At 40.9% G+C, this 14,202-nt stretch overlaps 1 protein-coding gene across 2 annotated transcripts in view; it reads left to right on the forward strand.

Annotated features, from left to right (window-relative positions):
• The first annotated feature begins 12,978 nt into the window (after positions 1 to 12,978).
• LOC136053551 (small conductance calcium-activated potassium channel protein 2) overlaps positions 12,979 to 14,202 on the forward strand; it is a 69,515-nt gene continuing 68,291 nt past the window's right edge. For both annotated transcript variants that reach the window (XM_065744315.1, XM_065744316.1), the window contains exon 1: positions 12,979 to 14,043. In XM_065744315.1, coding sequence (XP_065600387.1) covers positions 12,979 to 14,043 — 1,065 coding nt within the window. The remainder of the gene's footprint in view (positions 14,044 to 14,202) is intronic.

Below are 14,202 nucleotides of genomic sequence, written 5' to 3' on the forward strand. Positions count from 1 at the left end.
GCTGAGGAAATTGCTTGGGTCTTGGAAGCCTGGATTCTTGTCACTGCACTAATGAGTGTTTAAATTATATGCTATTAATAGCCCAGTTTCAGAGGACTGTCTAGGTTAGTGGCTAGAACAGTAAGCTACAAGATGCATATTACAGATCATCAAACAGAGGAAGATATCTGTTCTGCATCTTGGATGTGTGGCTGAGCATACAAAGCATGGTGCAGGCATCATTGCATTGCACTCTTCTCTGTGTTTTGTGGAGAGCAGTGATAAATGCTGTGCACCAGGAATAAGCTTGTATCTGGTAATCTATCCTGAGCACTGTGTGGCAACATTTTATTCCATAAAGTGCCATGATCCTTCAGATGGAATTTCTTTGCTGATGAGATCAGGTTCCCATATTTCTTCTCAATTTCCTGGTTAGATGACTAACTCTTTCAGTGTAATCCAGAAAGTTTATAGTTGTAACATGCAGGTAAATATCATGGATCATATTAGGTGCCTAGACAACAAAGAAATGTTATAGTGCTGAGAAATATGGCATTTAATTTTATGGTTGGTGTTATTAAACCTCTAGTTCTTGTCACAGAGGCTTAAATGATTGTCTTTGGACCAGAATGGATACTTTGAAGAGAGAAATTTCAATAGTTAGACATTTTCATATTAAATAATTTATGTTCTAGTGTAATAGCATTTATCTTTTTGCACAGTTACTCTAAGAATTTATTTGAGTGAAAGTAAAATTAAAAAGTTATGATTCAAAAATTCATCTACAAGGAAATATTCTGCTAACAGTAGCATACACCACACAAGATACTGAACTGCTATTCAAAATAGGCAAATCTTGACAAGATGTTCCAGGATCCACATAATACATATTTCTGTCATAAATGAGCACCTTCTCTAATTAATTTTTGAAACCAAGTAAATACAGATTCGTAGATATTCAAAGATAAGACTGTGAAGTGTTACTGAGCTCCTAATCTAGATTCTTCTAATAGCTTCTAATACAGTTGTGGAGTAGGGGGGGGGGGAAGAGCGGGGGGAGAAAGGGGAGGGAATCAGGAGGAGTGGGGGAGCTGATCATTTACTATTTCTCAAGTATCAAGATTCTAACACATCCTCCAACACAGTTTGGTTGTGTACTTAGCGCTAAACTGGTTAATGGGAAGAAGCTGATGATAGCCAAAAACAACCTCAAAAAAGTTCATTCCTGGGAGAATAAGGGTCATCATATATTCTGAGAAAATGAAGAAAATGCAATATAATTTTTTTTAATAGATGCTATAAAAATGCTGATATTTTCCTTGCTGGAGGAGAGTAAGTTTGCTTGACTTATTGTAAGAAGTAAATGTTTACGTCCATGGTGGACTGGGAATTGTACTGCTGTAAATATTATTGCTATATGTAGCAGTTATGGAAAAAAATAATCTATGAAATCATTATTATATATAATAACATGTAAGTTGCTTTGGGAGTAATGTGTCCTATTAATTTCCATGGAAACTACCACAGATACAAAGACTACAATAACACTACTTGATAGAAAATAATCTTGGCTAAAAAACACTATTTTTCAACATAGTCGCTACCATTAGCCGTGCATTTTTGCCAGTAATGAACAAGAGCCTGCGCATTCCACTTGTAAATACTTCATTGAGATCCAGAATGTGGCTTGCTTTCATCTTGCTGTCACAACTGCTGAAACACAACATCCACTGTCTCAGTACATCCACATTCACTGTTTGATCTCCATAAATGTTCAGCAAGCAACGGTGGATGTCAATGGATTCAATATGTTGTTCATGGAGGAATTCTATTAGACATCTTTCCTTCATATACACTTCAATATCAGACTCCATGCTGTCAGAATGCCCCTCTGCTGCCATCTGTTGCATGGAAACAAAATGTAATGGAACATTGGCAGGAACATTTAACATCTGTTGCCATACCACCACCATCTTACACTGAGGGCCAATGATGCAAAATATAAGGCATTACTTTTGGAGCAGCCATTTTATGTTTATTTGGAGCTAAATATCTGATGTTAAACATCTTAAAATTAATCAGTAACCTTATCCTTTCATTATATTTCAGCAAGCTAAAACTAGTAGGACTCTCCTCACTGAAAATAATACAAAGGTTTGAATGCTTAACACAGGAAAATTCTAGATCTATAGAGAATTGTTATCAGGTAGCTCTATTTTTAGAGATTTCTAAGATACTATATTGTGCCAGACAGCTTTATAAACCCAAATTAAGGTTCTGCTCTCTGTAAGAAGCAGAAATTGAGTTTTTATGCTTTGAATCTCCTTTGAATATACACAAAAACATGTTCATTCCATAACCGTATTTATTCAATCTTTTCATGCAGAAATATGCAGGGTTGAAAATATAATAATATGCACAGTTCCTCAGTGTCCAGATAGAAATTTAATAAATTTAGAAATTTAGTCTGTATTATTTGTGACCATCATACTACTGATAGAGATAAAGTGCTCTCCAATTATCCATTACCTCTGATTGCGGTGCATACTGCCTCTTTCCATAACTAGCATAATTCAAATAATTATTTTAATATGTCTGTATTCATTTAATATTCTTACTGTAATGCTACAGGAGAATGAAAGCCACAATGAAAAATAGACATCCTAATGATTTCTGCTCAGTTAGTTTGCTAAGCATGTGCTCTGCATCCATTTTTTTCCATAATCTGATGAAAGACATTTTCAAATTCATATTATTTTAGGAAAAGGTTTTATGTCCAGGGAAATGACCACTGTTTGCTTGCATAGGCACCATCCCATCACTTTGTTCAGATTTGGAATACATGCACTCTTCTGCCAAGCATCAAAAGATAATGCTTGTACAGGAACTAAGAAAGCCAGCAGGAGCAGGGAGGTGATCATCCCCCTGTACTCAGCTCTGGTACGGCCGCACCTCGAGTACTGTGTTCAGTTTTGGGCCCCTCACTACAAGAAGGACATTGAGGCCCTGGAGCGTGTTCAGAGAAGGGCAACAAAACTGGTGAGGGGCCTGGAGCACAAGTCTTATGAGGAGCGGCTGAGGGAGCTGGGATTGTTTAGTCTGGAGAAGAGGAGGCTCAGAGGAGACCTTATTGCACTCTACCACTTCCTGAAGGGGGGTTGTGGTGAGGAGGGGGTGGGCCTCTTCTCCCTGATAAGTAATGACAGGACGAGAGGGAATGGCCACAAGTTGCGCCGGGGAAGATTTAGATTAGACCTGAGGAAACATTTTTTCTCTGAAAGAGTGGGCAGGCACTGGAATGGCCTGCCTAGGGAGGTGGTTGAGGCACCATCCCTAGCGCTGTTCAAGAAGCGTTTAGATGAGGTGCTAAGGGATTTGATTTAGTAGTTGGGTAGGGATAGTGATAGGAGGGTGGTTGGACTAGATGATCTTGTAGGTCCTTTCCAAACTCATGAACCTATGAACCTATGAAAGCGTACTAGATGTAAGTAGCATAGGATTTAGCTTAATTTTCAGAATTTGTAAACAGATGATGTAATGATCGTTTTGGCAAAATAAACGAGCTAAAAATTCCAAAAGATCTGGCACAGAACTCCTAGTGGGCTGATATAATTCACTATTTGCTTATGCTATGTTCTGCACAAGTACAGCAGAAAAGACTCTGCACTCTTTACTGATCTTTTACACATACATTTGGCAAGACTTGAATATTGAAAAGTCTCCTTGAAAGTAAAATGAGTTAATCCTTGCACATGCCCAGGATAAACTGTGTTAGGGTGGGCTGGTCATTACTAATTATGACTTTTTTACTTGGACATTGTACATAAGCTTGGCTTAAATAAATGTTATGAAGTTGGAAAATGTAGGAAACTACTGTTTTAATGTAGCAATAAATTACACAGTTTTAATGTTCTCTTAGAAAACTACCTGAAGAAGGCATATTGCCTTCATTGCAGATAGATCAGTGAAAAGCTCTTGAATGCAGTTACACCCAAAGATACATAAGTATGCATCACAGAACACAGAAAAACAATGAGAACAGTGTAAAAACTGTTAACAGAAAACAGCACTGTGGCCTTCTTCTTTTAAGTGATAAATACTGGACATTCCTTTTCAAGCAGGGCACTTCAGTGTCAAAGGAGGCTAGGCAAGGGCAAATTTTTGTTGGCAAGGCATAGAAAACACTTGTGAATATATACAACATAGGCTCCTCAGTTAACTGTTCTGAGTCATCTTCTAAGTATTTCTGCTCTGTAATGTTAAACAATAGAAGCACATGGTACAGAAAAACAGAAGAGACTGCTCTGCCTACAGAGTCTGAATAGCTCCCAGGGGAGAGATACTCATCTAATCCTGGATCCTGGGCACAGAACGCAAACAGGGGCAGTCTGGTGCTCACGGGACTTATCCATCCACCAAAACTGAGCAGAAGAGGAGGGATGTTGCAGTTCTCTCCTCTGTCTACTGAGGACTCAGACTGTAGAGAAGTGGCAAGCCCACAGGTTGAACTGTTTTTTAGGAGCGCACACCTCTTACATTAGGCAAGCCAACTTTTGTCGTTCAAGACTTGGGCCAAAATTATATTTGTATTCCACAGTGATAAAATCTGTTCCTAGAATGTGTCACTGTTATTTAGTTACTAATATTCTTTCTTTCTAAGAAATTCAATGATGGTGGGACATCAGATTTAGACAGTTTCTTTTGTGTGTATATTATTTATTTGGCCAAAACATTATCTCTCATTTTTATAATTACACTTTTCAATTTTCATGTCTCAGATTTTTACTTTTTTTTCCCCAAAGTATTTCCTGTTACTTCCTTTTTAGAATTGCAGCTTTGCTTTTTTCTTTTTTTTCCCTGATTGTAATTTTTTTCCATGTCACATTGTTCATCTTTACAGTTTGAGCATACCGTCACAATGACTGTTGTCTTATTTTAATTTCTGCCTCTACTGTCATGTTTTACTTTTCCATTGCAGGCCAGAGACCAATGAATAATACTCGTCCACTTGAATTGCTTTTAACTACTTAGTAATTACTTACAAAGATTTTTTTTATGATCATACCTGGAGGCATTGCTGTGCAAGTATATGCATCACCTCACGCTGTGCGTAGGTGCCTATTATCCCTCCAGTGTGTGAACCGTGAACCATTCTCACAGTCTGAGCACCTCTAACTTTCCAGTCAGCTCACAGTCCTGAAGTTATGGGGCCACATGCAGGCACAAACGTATTGGCAGAATTTGTGCCTACAATACAGTAGCCACCTTTCTGCAAAAGTAAGCCATTGTGTTTCAAGAGAAAATCAAACCTCTGCACAGATTGTGTAATGCTTCTTTTATTTCACCTGCTGTAGATTTACCCTCTTAACCCAGCTTCTGCAATTAAAACTACCACTGCATTTTAGGACAGTCCTCAAAAGCAAACATTCAGACTGTTTAAAAATGTATATGTGTTTACATCCGCAAAGAGATCTTTGTGTAGAAAGATATTAACATACATCCCTTGGCACCTGAATTTGCTCTGTGCAAAATCTTGCCCATGGAAATAAAAATGCTGTACTTGAAACAGAGTCGAACAGGTTGGAAGGAGTGAGTAAAACTGTATGAATAATTTATTTTTCAGCTATAGAATTGAGAATTAGGAAATTTAGGTTATGATTAAACCGTATTCAGGAGTTTCTTTTCAGCAGATGCAGTTAGAAACTCAATGAAGTAAAAACAAGTAGATTTTTGTAATAAAAGAGAAAGACATGAACATATAACATGATTGTAAGTGGCATAATTCTATTGTTAGCCTAAGGCATGTAGAACACTACAAAGTCTGAACCTCTTTGTGGCTTTACGTGGGGAATCTGGCCCCACAGGACATCAGAATGCTGTGAGCAGAGACATTCTCATGCAATCCTTTCAGTATTTTGCTGCATTGGAGAGACAGCTTTTCACCTGTGCAGGAGAAGACACGATGGTGATCAGCTTATCTGTCAGACCACAAAGGCATGACCACATTGTGAGGCATTTTTGCTTAACATCAAATTTAACAGCCTTGGAAGGTGAAATAGATAAATTTCTGTTCTAGTTACCTCAAACAGAGAAGAGAGCATGAAAAATGTGTAAACTAGGATCACTGAATAACAATTATTTGAGAAATCAGACCTGGGCTTTACTGATATACTTTTATCAATACAATTTCAGATGATTTATCTGTCACGTAACAGCTTCCAAACAGGTAGTGGTTTGGGTAAAATACTCTATCAGTCAGGGGAGAAACTTCTAAACAACCATCAAATTTTGGGGGAACTGCAGTTTCAACCAGGTATAAAAAATGCGACAATTATTGTAATTTGTGTGGTAGACATATTTGGTAGCATGGTACTTGTGTTCTTCACCATATTTCTAGCCTCCTTGGAAGTGTCTTAGCACACAGTTTTATAATCCTACTTACTTTTGTTGACACTGTTTATGTTTGCATGGTAGCACAGATAAATTTAATAGGCAGATACAAGCTAGACTGTACTTTCTACCAACTCATACTGATGAACAGTACATTAGATATCCTGTCCATAATCATGGCTATCAAAACTGGGTTTTTTTGTTGTTATTTTTTTAAAGTGAGACCAAATTGCTAACTTCTGCAAAACTAGCCTTTAGGTTTAGAAGACAGGAAAAATTTATGAGGTACAACTGTGATACTTTCTTTTAGCCACCATTACATGTTGATTTTCTAAGTTTTCTCTAGGAGTTTAAAATTTCTGATAAATCACAGCAAAAATAGCATAGTGGGTTTTTTTTTTTTTCCAAACAAACAAAGGCAAACATTTTACAATGTGGTATTTTTTTTTCATTAGTGCATCACTCAAAATTTTATAAATAAAGAAGGGATGTTTCATGTCAGATAGCAACTCTGTTTTCTTTTGTCTGTTTTGCAAAATATGCTCATAATGCACAAATTACAAAAAAGCTTGATGAAGTTGAAAAAGAATTTGCCAAAGCTGAAGTGGCTCTACAGAATTAATAAAGAGCACTTGCAAACAACTAAAAATTGCTTTAAACTAGCAGTTTAGCAGTTCTAGCAGCTTCACTGCTTGAAAGTGCTGTCAGTGTTGTAGTTTGGGCATGGGAAGGGCAACAGGACAAGAAAAAAAAAGGCAACTTGAGTGTTAATGTTAATAAAAGACAAATGAACATGATGGCATTAGCTTTTAGTGAACTGTCTTTTTCCAACTTATTCAACAGAACAGAATAAATGCTGAATTTTCACACATGAAGCTAACAGTAAAAACAGCTTCAGGTATTGTGAAAAATGAGAGCTGCTCTGAAAGGAATGCCTCCTATTTCATAGTGTAGGCCCACAGCAACAACACTGGATGGTGGTATAGCAGCAAGGGTTCAACCTTACCACCAATATCTCACTACACTTTGTTGCTATAGGACATATGACAGCAGAGGGACAGTCTGCCAGAATAGTGTCTGACACGGAAGTGCTTATGAAGGAAAGGTGTCTAATTGAATTCCTCCATGTAGAAAAAAGTGGCACCCATTGACATTCATTGTCGCTTGCTTGCTGAACACTTATGTTGATGTGGATGTCAGTACGGTGAGATGTTTGGGTTCTATGTTTTAGCAAAGTGCAATGGCAACGTGAAAGATAAAGCTATGTTCTGGATGGCCATGCACAGCTGCCACGAACTGAAAAGAAGAGCTTATCAATTAGCTCATCTATGCAAATCAGTGGATTATGAACAGAGAACTGTGTACAGAGCTGAAAATTGGCTTCAATGCACTGGAAACTATGACTGCAACATTGGAGTACTGCAAAGTTTGCACCAAGTGGGACAGAAAAAATACTGTATGCAAGTTTGTAAGGAAAAATTGAACCAATTTGAGGCTGAAAGTGGTACATTCCTGGATCCTCATCTGATGATGAGACATGGTGGAGTCAAAACTAAATGAGAGGGAGTCAAAATGGCAGTGCTTGGAGTGGTGACATGTAGATTCCCCACAGAAGAAAATGTCCAAAATGGAGCCCTGAGTGGATGAAGTGAAGTGCACTGTCTTTTGGGATAGGAAGGGGGTGATCTTTATGGATTTCCTGGAATCTGGACAAACCTTCAACTCAACTCAAACTTCTGGTTAGGCCAGAGAAAAAGAGAACATTTCTCTTGCAACGTGATCATGTCAGGCCCCATAGCAGTTTGAAGACTGTGGAACACATTGCCATTCCTGGCATGAGGTGTGTAAAGACACATGTAGATGTTATATCTACACAATTTGGAGAAGACTGCCTAGCTGAACAGAGGAATGAACTGTCTACAGTACTGACTAGTATGTGACAGAGAATTTGACAATATATTGCTCTCAGCACTGTCTGACATTTGCATTGCCTTACCTGAGGCAGTATCGCTTACCTATATACCTTATTTGTTCTGCAGTAAGGATGACAAAATGGAAAATGTATTCCTCCGTATCTGTGAGTGGCTTTCTTATCCAGATGATACGTCTGTATGAGATAGAAAATCACAGAATCATAAAATCACAGAAAAACGAAGTTTATTCAGACCGGCTTCAACACTGATACATTTTCAATAGGAAAATTAATCTGAGGAAAATCTTCTAGGATATACCTTTTAAGAACTACAATAGAAATTTCTTGATTAAAGCTTGAAGAACTTTTATATTATAAACTTGAGTTTGATCTTCCAAAAAGGTGAAGAATCTAAAATGGTTGTCAGGAGTGAAGAAACCATGTATTCTGCTTATTTTCTCTTTTGCATCAGACTAATGTAGATCCTGGGTACAGAATATGAATGCATTTAGTTCCAGACAGAATGAAAAGTACCAATTTTTCCTTTGAGAAATGGTCTGTTTATTTTAACTTTTTTAAGCAACTTGGTGTTAAGCAATTTTAAAATGTCACTCTGAAAATACAACAGTTACTAACTTGATACTGAGTTGCAGAGATGGCTTTTACCCAGCTGCAGTGCAGGAGCTTTAAATCCTTAGAAATATCTTCTAAACATTGAAACTGCATAGCCTTTTCCTCAAAAACACATTTAATGTTCGGTTGAGTGATATGGAAATAGAGTGGATAAAGGAGAGAAGTTAGATGAATTACATTCCCAAGAACAAAAATTTCATAAAACTTTCTATCACTTAAAATAGTAGTTTGGTTGTCAAGCTTATGAAATGCCAGCCAGCTTGAAGTACATTTCTTTATAACTACCATCTTTCCCTTGCTTCCATTTATTCTACCACTGTATAAAGTTTGCATGTTTCTTTGAGAGATGATTTCTACAAACTACATAAAAGGACATCTGAGTATTATGACTATATCTGAAATGCTTTAGGTATGATGGTGACAATAAGCAAACAGAATTTTGTGATATGAGATTTGAATGCACTGCAAAAGTTGAAGAATCTTCCAGCAAATCAGAACTGCAGAACCAAATTAAAAACCCCAGTAAACACAATCTAAGAAGCAATCTTACACTTCATATTCTGATTTTGGAGGAGTACTGACTATAAGAACCTACACTGTATTTTAAGATTCAAAAGCAATCATACATGCGACATACATACATTTGTCATTTTCTAAAAGCAAAGTCCACATATTATAGTCTATTTTGTAATCATTAATTAAACTAGAATGAACTTTCCAAATATAACAATGCCACTGCAATATTCTGATGTTAAAATGGAGTCACTGATGATAAAGTACCAATGAGAAAATATTTATTTTTCAAATAGAGCTAAATAAAATTTATTTATTGAGGATCGACTGCTACCTAAATTAGAAATGACATGTAGATGAAAAGCACAGCTAATATTGGCTTGTGCACTGCCTACTCTGGAAGGCACAATCTTATAATTAGATGAAAACACTCTCACTGTCCAGAAAAAAAATAATTACTGGAATCTGTAAAATTAAAGCTCTCACAGTTGATAATCGCTATAAACCCGAATTCTCTGTTTTTGCATGGGTTGAAGTAGAAATAGTCCATGATGTTAGAATTTCAGTAATTGTGCTAGATATTATTTCAGCCACAACCCCAAGAATTAAAGCATCCCCACTTTTGAAAGTCTCCAATCCAATGTCCTCACCTTTTGTTTATAATAAATATCTGTACTAAAAGGTACAGGTTTTGAACAGCAGCTAATCCACATTTTTGTTGTTGATACACTGGAGGAGCAGAAGAATATGCAGATAAGTGGTATAGTATTAAATCAAAAGCAGAAATTATTAAGCATTCTTAATAGCATGCCACCATACAATCTGCACAGTGTTGTCAGCATGTTTCTTCTTCTACTGCGGAACACTATCAAGCGGTTTTTGAAATCAGTACAGGTCCAGCAAGGGTGAGATGCTCACAGGTTCATGACAGAAGTGGCAGGCAAATGTAGAGCCATCTGGGTGCATGAAGCCCCACCAGATGTTATGCAAAAGGCAGCTTATATGTGTGGCACATATGGTTAGTTTTCATCCCAGCATCTTGGCAGCTGCACTGAGCACTCATTTTGCTGTTGTCTCATGAAGCACTTTTACTGCTGCACAGATAAGTTTGAATGATCTTGCATTATCCTATTTCTGTTTGTGCTAGCTCTGTTTCTCTTACTGTGACTTGCTTCCACTAAAGGCATCTTTCTGTGTATATGCTCAGCTATTTACCTGCTTGTTTTTTGTGATTTGGACAAGACTGTTTGCTTTAGTGATTTGCAATCTGGAAAACTCTAGAACTTGTGAGTTTACGATACTGAAGAATGGAATTTCCTAACTATTTTTTGCTTCATTCCTTTTGTTTCCTTTCATTTATTGTATTTTTACATTCTCTGACATTTTTACAAGTGCAGAATTTTCCATAATTTTGACAGGGGTGTGTCAGGAATACAGGCAACAGCATATCAGCCAAAATAACTTCCTAGTACATTTGGTTGCAGCCTGCAGGTGTTCTTCATTGGATGCTATTCAAACAACTAGTCAGAATGACTAGCTGTCATCTCAAATATTTCAGTGTTTTTTCCTCTCAAAAATATAATTTTTCTTGCATCTGCTGAGCTTCCTGTCCCACTGTTGGTAGTTTTACTCAACAGTATTAATCTTCATTTTGAAATCAGTGAGTTTAGAAAAAAAGAAAAAAGAAAAAGCCTGTTTCAAACATAATCATCATTATAAAACAAGATCTGCAGTAACTGCTCCACTTCATACTAAGATGCATGTGCACACACTGACACACATATGTATACATGCTTAAAAAACATCACCTATTTGGCAAAGCAGCAGCAGGACTGATGATAATCAGATCAGTAAGAGCAGTTTCATCCAGTGTATAACAAAAAGGTGAAAAACAACAACAGTGTCTCCAGAGGAAGGCTTACCCCCTACCTATTAAATGCTCTCACCAGTTCTCACTGTAGACCTTGAAACTGTGGCGTCCCAGACTGTACAAAAGAACTGAAACAAAATCAGCAGCAGATTAGTTTCATAACATGCTGTGTGATTAGTATGACCTCTTGTGTTAAACATGGGAATATTCATTTCTTTATTCACATAATGAATCTATCAAGCCAGAAGATTAAATATCCAAAAGCTAATAGCAGTGTTGTCCTTGCCAGTTCTACTCATAAACAGGATATCAGCAGTATGTGAAAATTAGGATTTGAAACTTATATGCGAATCAGATAAATAAATGCAAATGTTTCCCTGTAGAGAGTACAACTATCTTGTATTTTAGTCTATTGAGACCTTAAAAAGATACTTTTTTTTCTTTACAATTGTAATAAATTTTGCATGATCAGAGTAGATGAAATTAAATACAATGACTTGCTGACTTCTAAATACAATACGCAGATTCACAAATTTTGTGTTAAACTAGGTTCTGAGTATTTCTTCTTCAGTTGAAGACAATACATAAAAGTGAGTACCATTAAGAAAACATTAAAGACATGACATGAACAGAACAGGAAAGATGAAACCTAGACTCATTAAAATCTTTAAGTAGTCTACAGAACATTCTGACAGCAAGTTCATGCAGGACTTACATTTACACAAGCATAGGTTCCCTAAGATTTTCATTCTTCAGGTTCTCTATATCTTTGGAAACAGATAATAGGATCACTGAGACAGAATTTCAACTGTTCTGTTTTGTTTTCTTTTTCTTCTCACTTTTTTTTTCTTTCTTCAAAACTTGGAAGATCAGAAGCTGCGCTCAACAGCATATCATTCTTATCAACACAAGCTTTACTGCTCATCAGAACTGACTTCCACTGAGCATTCAAGCACAGTTTAATATAATCTGAAAGTGCAGAGTGAGATATCTGGAAAGTCCTTCATCATTCACTCAAGAACGTTGGTGAATTTTTCTTCAAAACTTGATTGTTGAAGAAATTACGTATTATCATAATGCATTTTGACACCGTATATCACAGACGCTCCTATTATGGGTCCTTCTCCCAAAACAATCAGCGCTACACTGAGGGATTTAACATTGGTCAGTCTCACCTACGTTTTAGAACCACGGTGTTCCCCAGACGTAAGTCTAAAAGGAAACCGGACGTTGTGTGAGGTACAGCAATTACACAGACACTAGAAAGCGTTAGTAAATTTGCCCCTGGCTGCCACAGGTCGGTAAGACGCGGGGCACGGCCCTCTTTTTCGCGGCCCGGCAGGGAGAAGGGGGCTGTCCCCGCGCAGCCGGCAGCCACAGGGCAGGGAGCGCGGGGGGCGTCCTGCGGCCAGAACCGAGCGGGTCGCCGCTGGACAGCTCCGGGGAGAGGTGGTAAGCCCGCGTATCGCACACGGCGCGGACTCGAGCGGCGCCAATCGGAGGGAGCCCCTTCCCCGCACGGGCACAGCCCGAACGGGTTGGGGGAAGGAGGGGGGGGGGGGGAGGGCGGGGGCAGCCCTTACCTACGGGCTGCGGGATTCCGGCAGGGGCGGGGCCAAGGGGTCACGGCTCCGCCCCCTCCGCCTCACGCCACGGCCGGTCCCCCCCCGCAGGTGACGCCATGCCTGTTGTTTTGGTCCGCCCGACCAATCGGACGCGGCGGCTGGATTCTACGGGAGCCGGGATGGGCCCGTCGTGGCGGCAGCGGGACTCTCCTTTACCGACCATAACGCATTGCGCAAGGTGCACTACCGTCCGGTCCTCCTGCGGCTTTAACGGCCCGGGCATGGAGGCGCCGCGGCACTTTGCGCCGGGTTTCGGCCCCGAGCAGCAGCAGCGCCCGCCGGCGCCGCCGCACTGCCGGCAGAAGCAGGACAGGGCGAGTCTCCTCCTCCAGCAGCAACAGCAGCAGCAGAGTCCGTGCCTCCAGTGCAACAATTGCGCCTACTACGGGGCTGCGGCGGCGGCGGGCGCCGGGGATAACCTGCCGCTGCTGCTCCGAGCCTCCTCGCCGCTCTCGGGCACCTTCCGCACCCGCTCCTCTCCGCTCTCCTCTGTCGCCTCCTCCCGGCAGGGCAGCCAGCTGAACGTTAGCGAGCTGCCCTCCTCCAGTCATGCTGGCGCAGCGAGGCAGCCTTCCCAGCACGCTCCACACCATCAGTGCCACAGCCTGCAGCAGGCAGCGAGCCCCGGCAGCAGCGGCAGCAGCGGCAGCGCCCACCAGCAGCAGCAGCCGCCCCAGCAGCGCCGGGAGAGCAATCCCTTCACCGAAATAGCCATGAGCAGCTGCCGGTACAACGGCGGCGTCATGCGGCCGCTCAGCAACCTGAGCTCGTCCCGCAGGAACCTGCACGAGATGGACGCGGAGTCGCAGCCGCTGCAGCCGCCGCTCTCCAGCCCCAACGCGGCCGGCCCGGAGGTAGTGGTTTCTAAGCCCGAGCACAACAACTCCAACAACCTGGCGCTTTACGGCCCCGCCGGCCCCGGCCCCGGCCCGGGTGGCCCCAACAACGGCGGGAGCAAGCCCGCCAAGAAGAAGAACCAGAACATCGGCTACAAGCTGGGGCACCGCCGGGCGCTGTTCGAGAAGCGCAAGCGCCTCAGCGACTACGCGCTGATCTTCGGCATGTTCGGCATCGTGGTCATGGTCATCGAGACCGAGCTGTCCTGGGGCGCCTACACCAAGGTACTTGGCCCGGCTCCGGGCCGCTCATCTCCGCGGTCACGCCGCTCCGCAGCCCGGGGGCCCGGCCGTGCCGCGCCGCGCCGCCTGGCCCGCTGCCGCCCCGAAGCGAAGCGAGGCGAGACCGGCCCGGCCGCCACGCCACTGCGGGTTGGCGGTGGC

Source organism: Cyrtonyx montezumae, unplaced genomic scaffold (genome assembly GCF_038088225.1).
Source record: "Cyrtonyx montezumae isolate F1298 unplaced genomic scaffold, pur_monq_1.0 scaffold_30, whole genome shotgun sequence".
Lineage (NCBI taxonomy): Eukaryota > Metazoa > Chordata > Aves > Galliformes > Odontophoridae > Cyrtonyx > Cyrtonyx montezumae.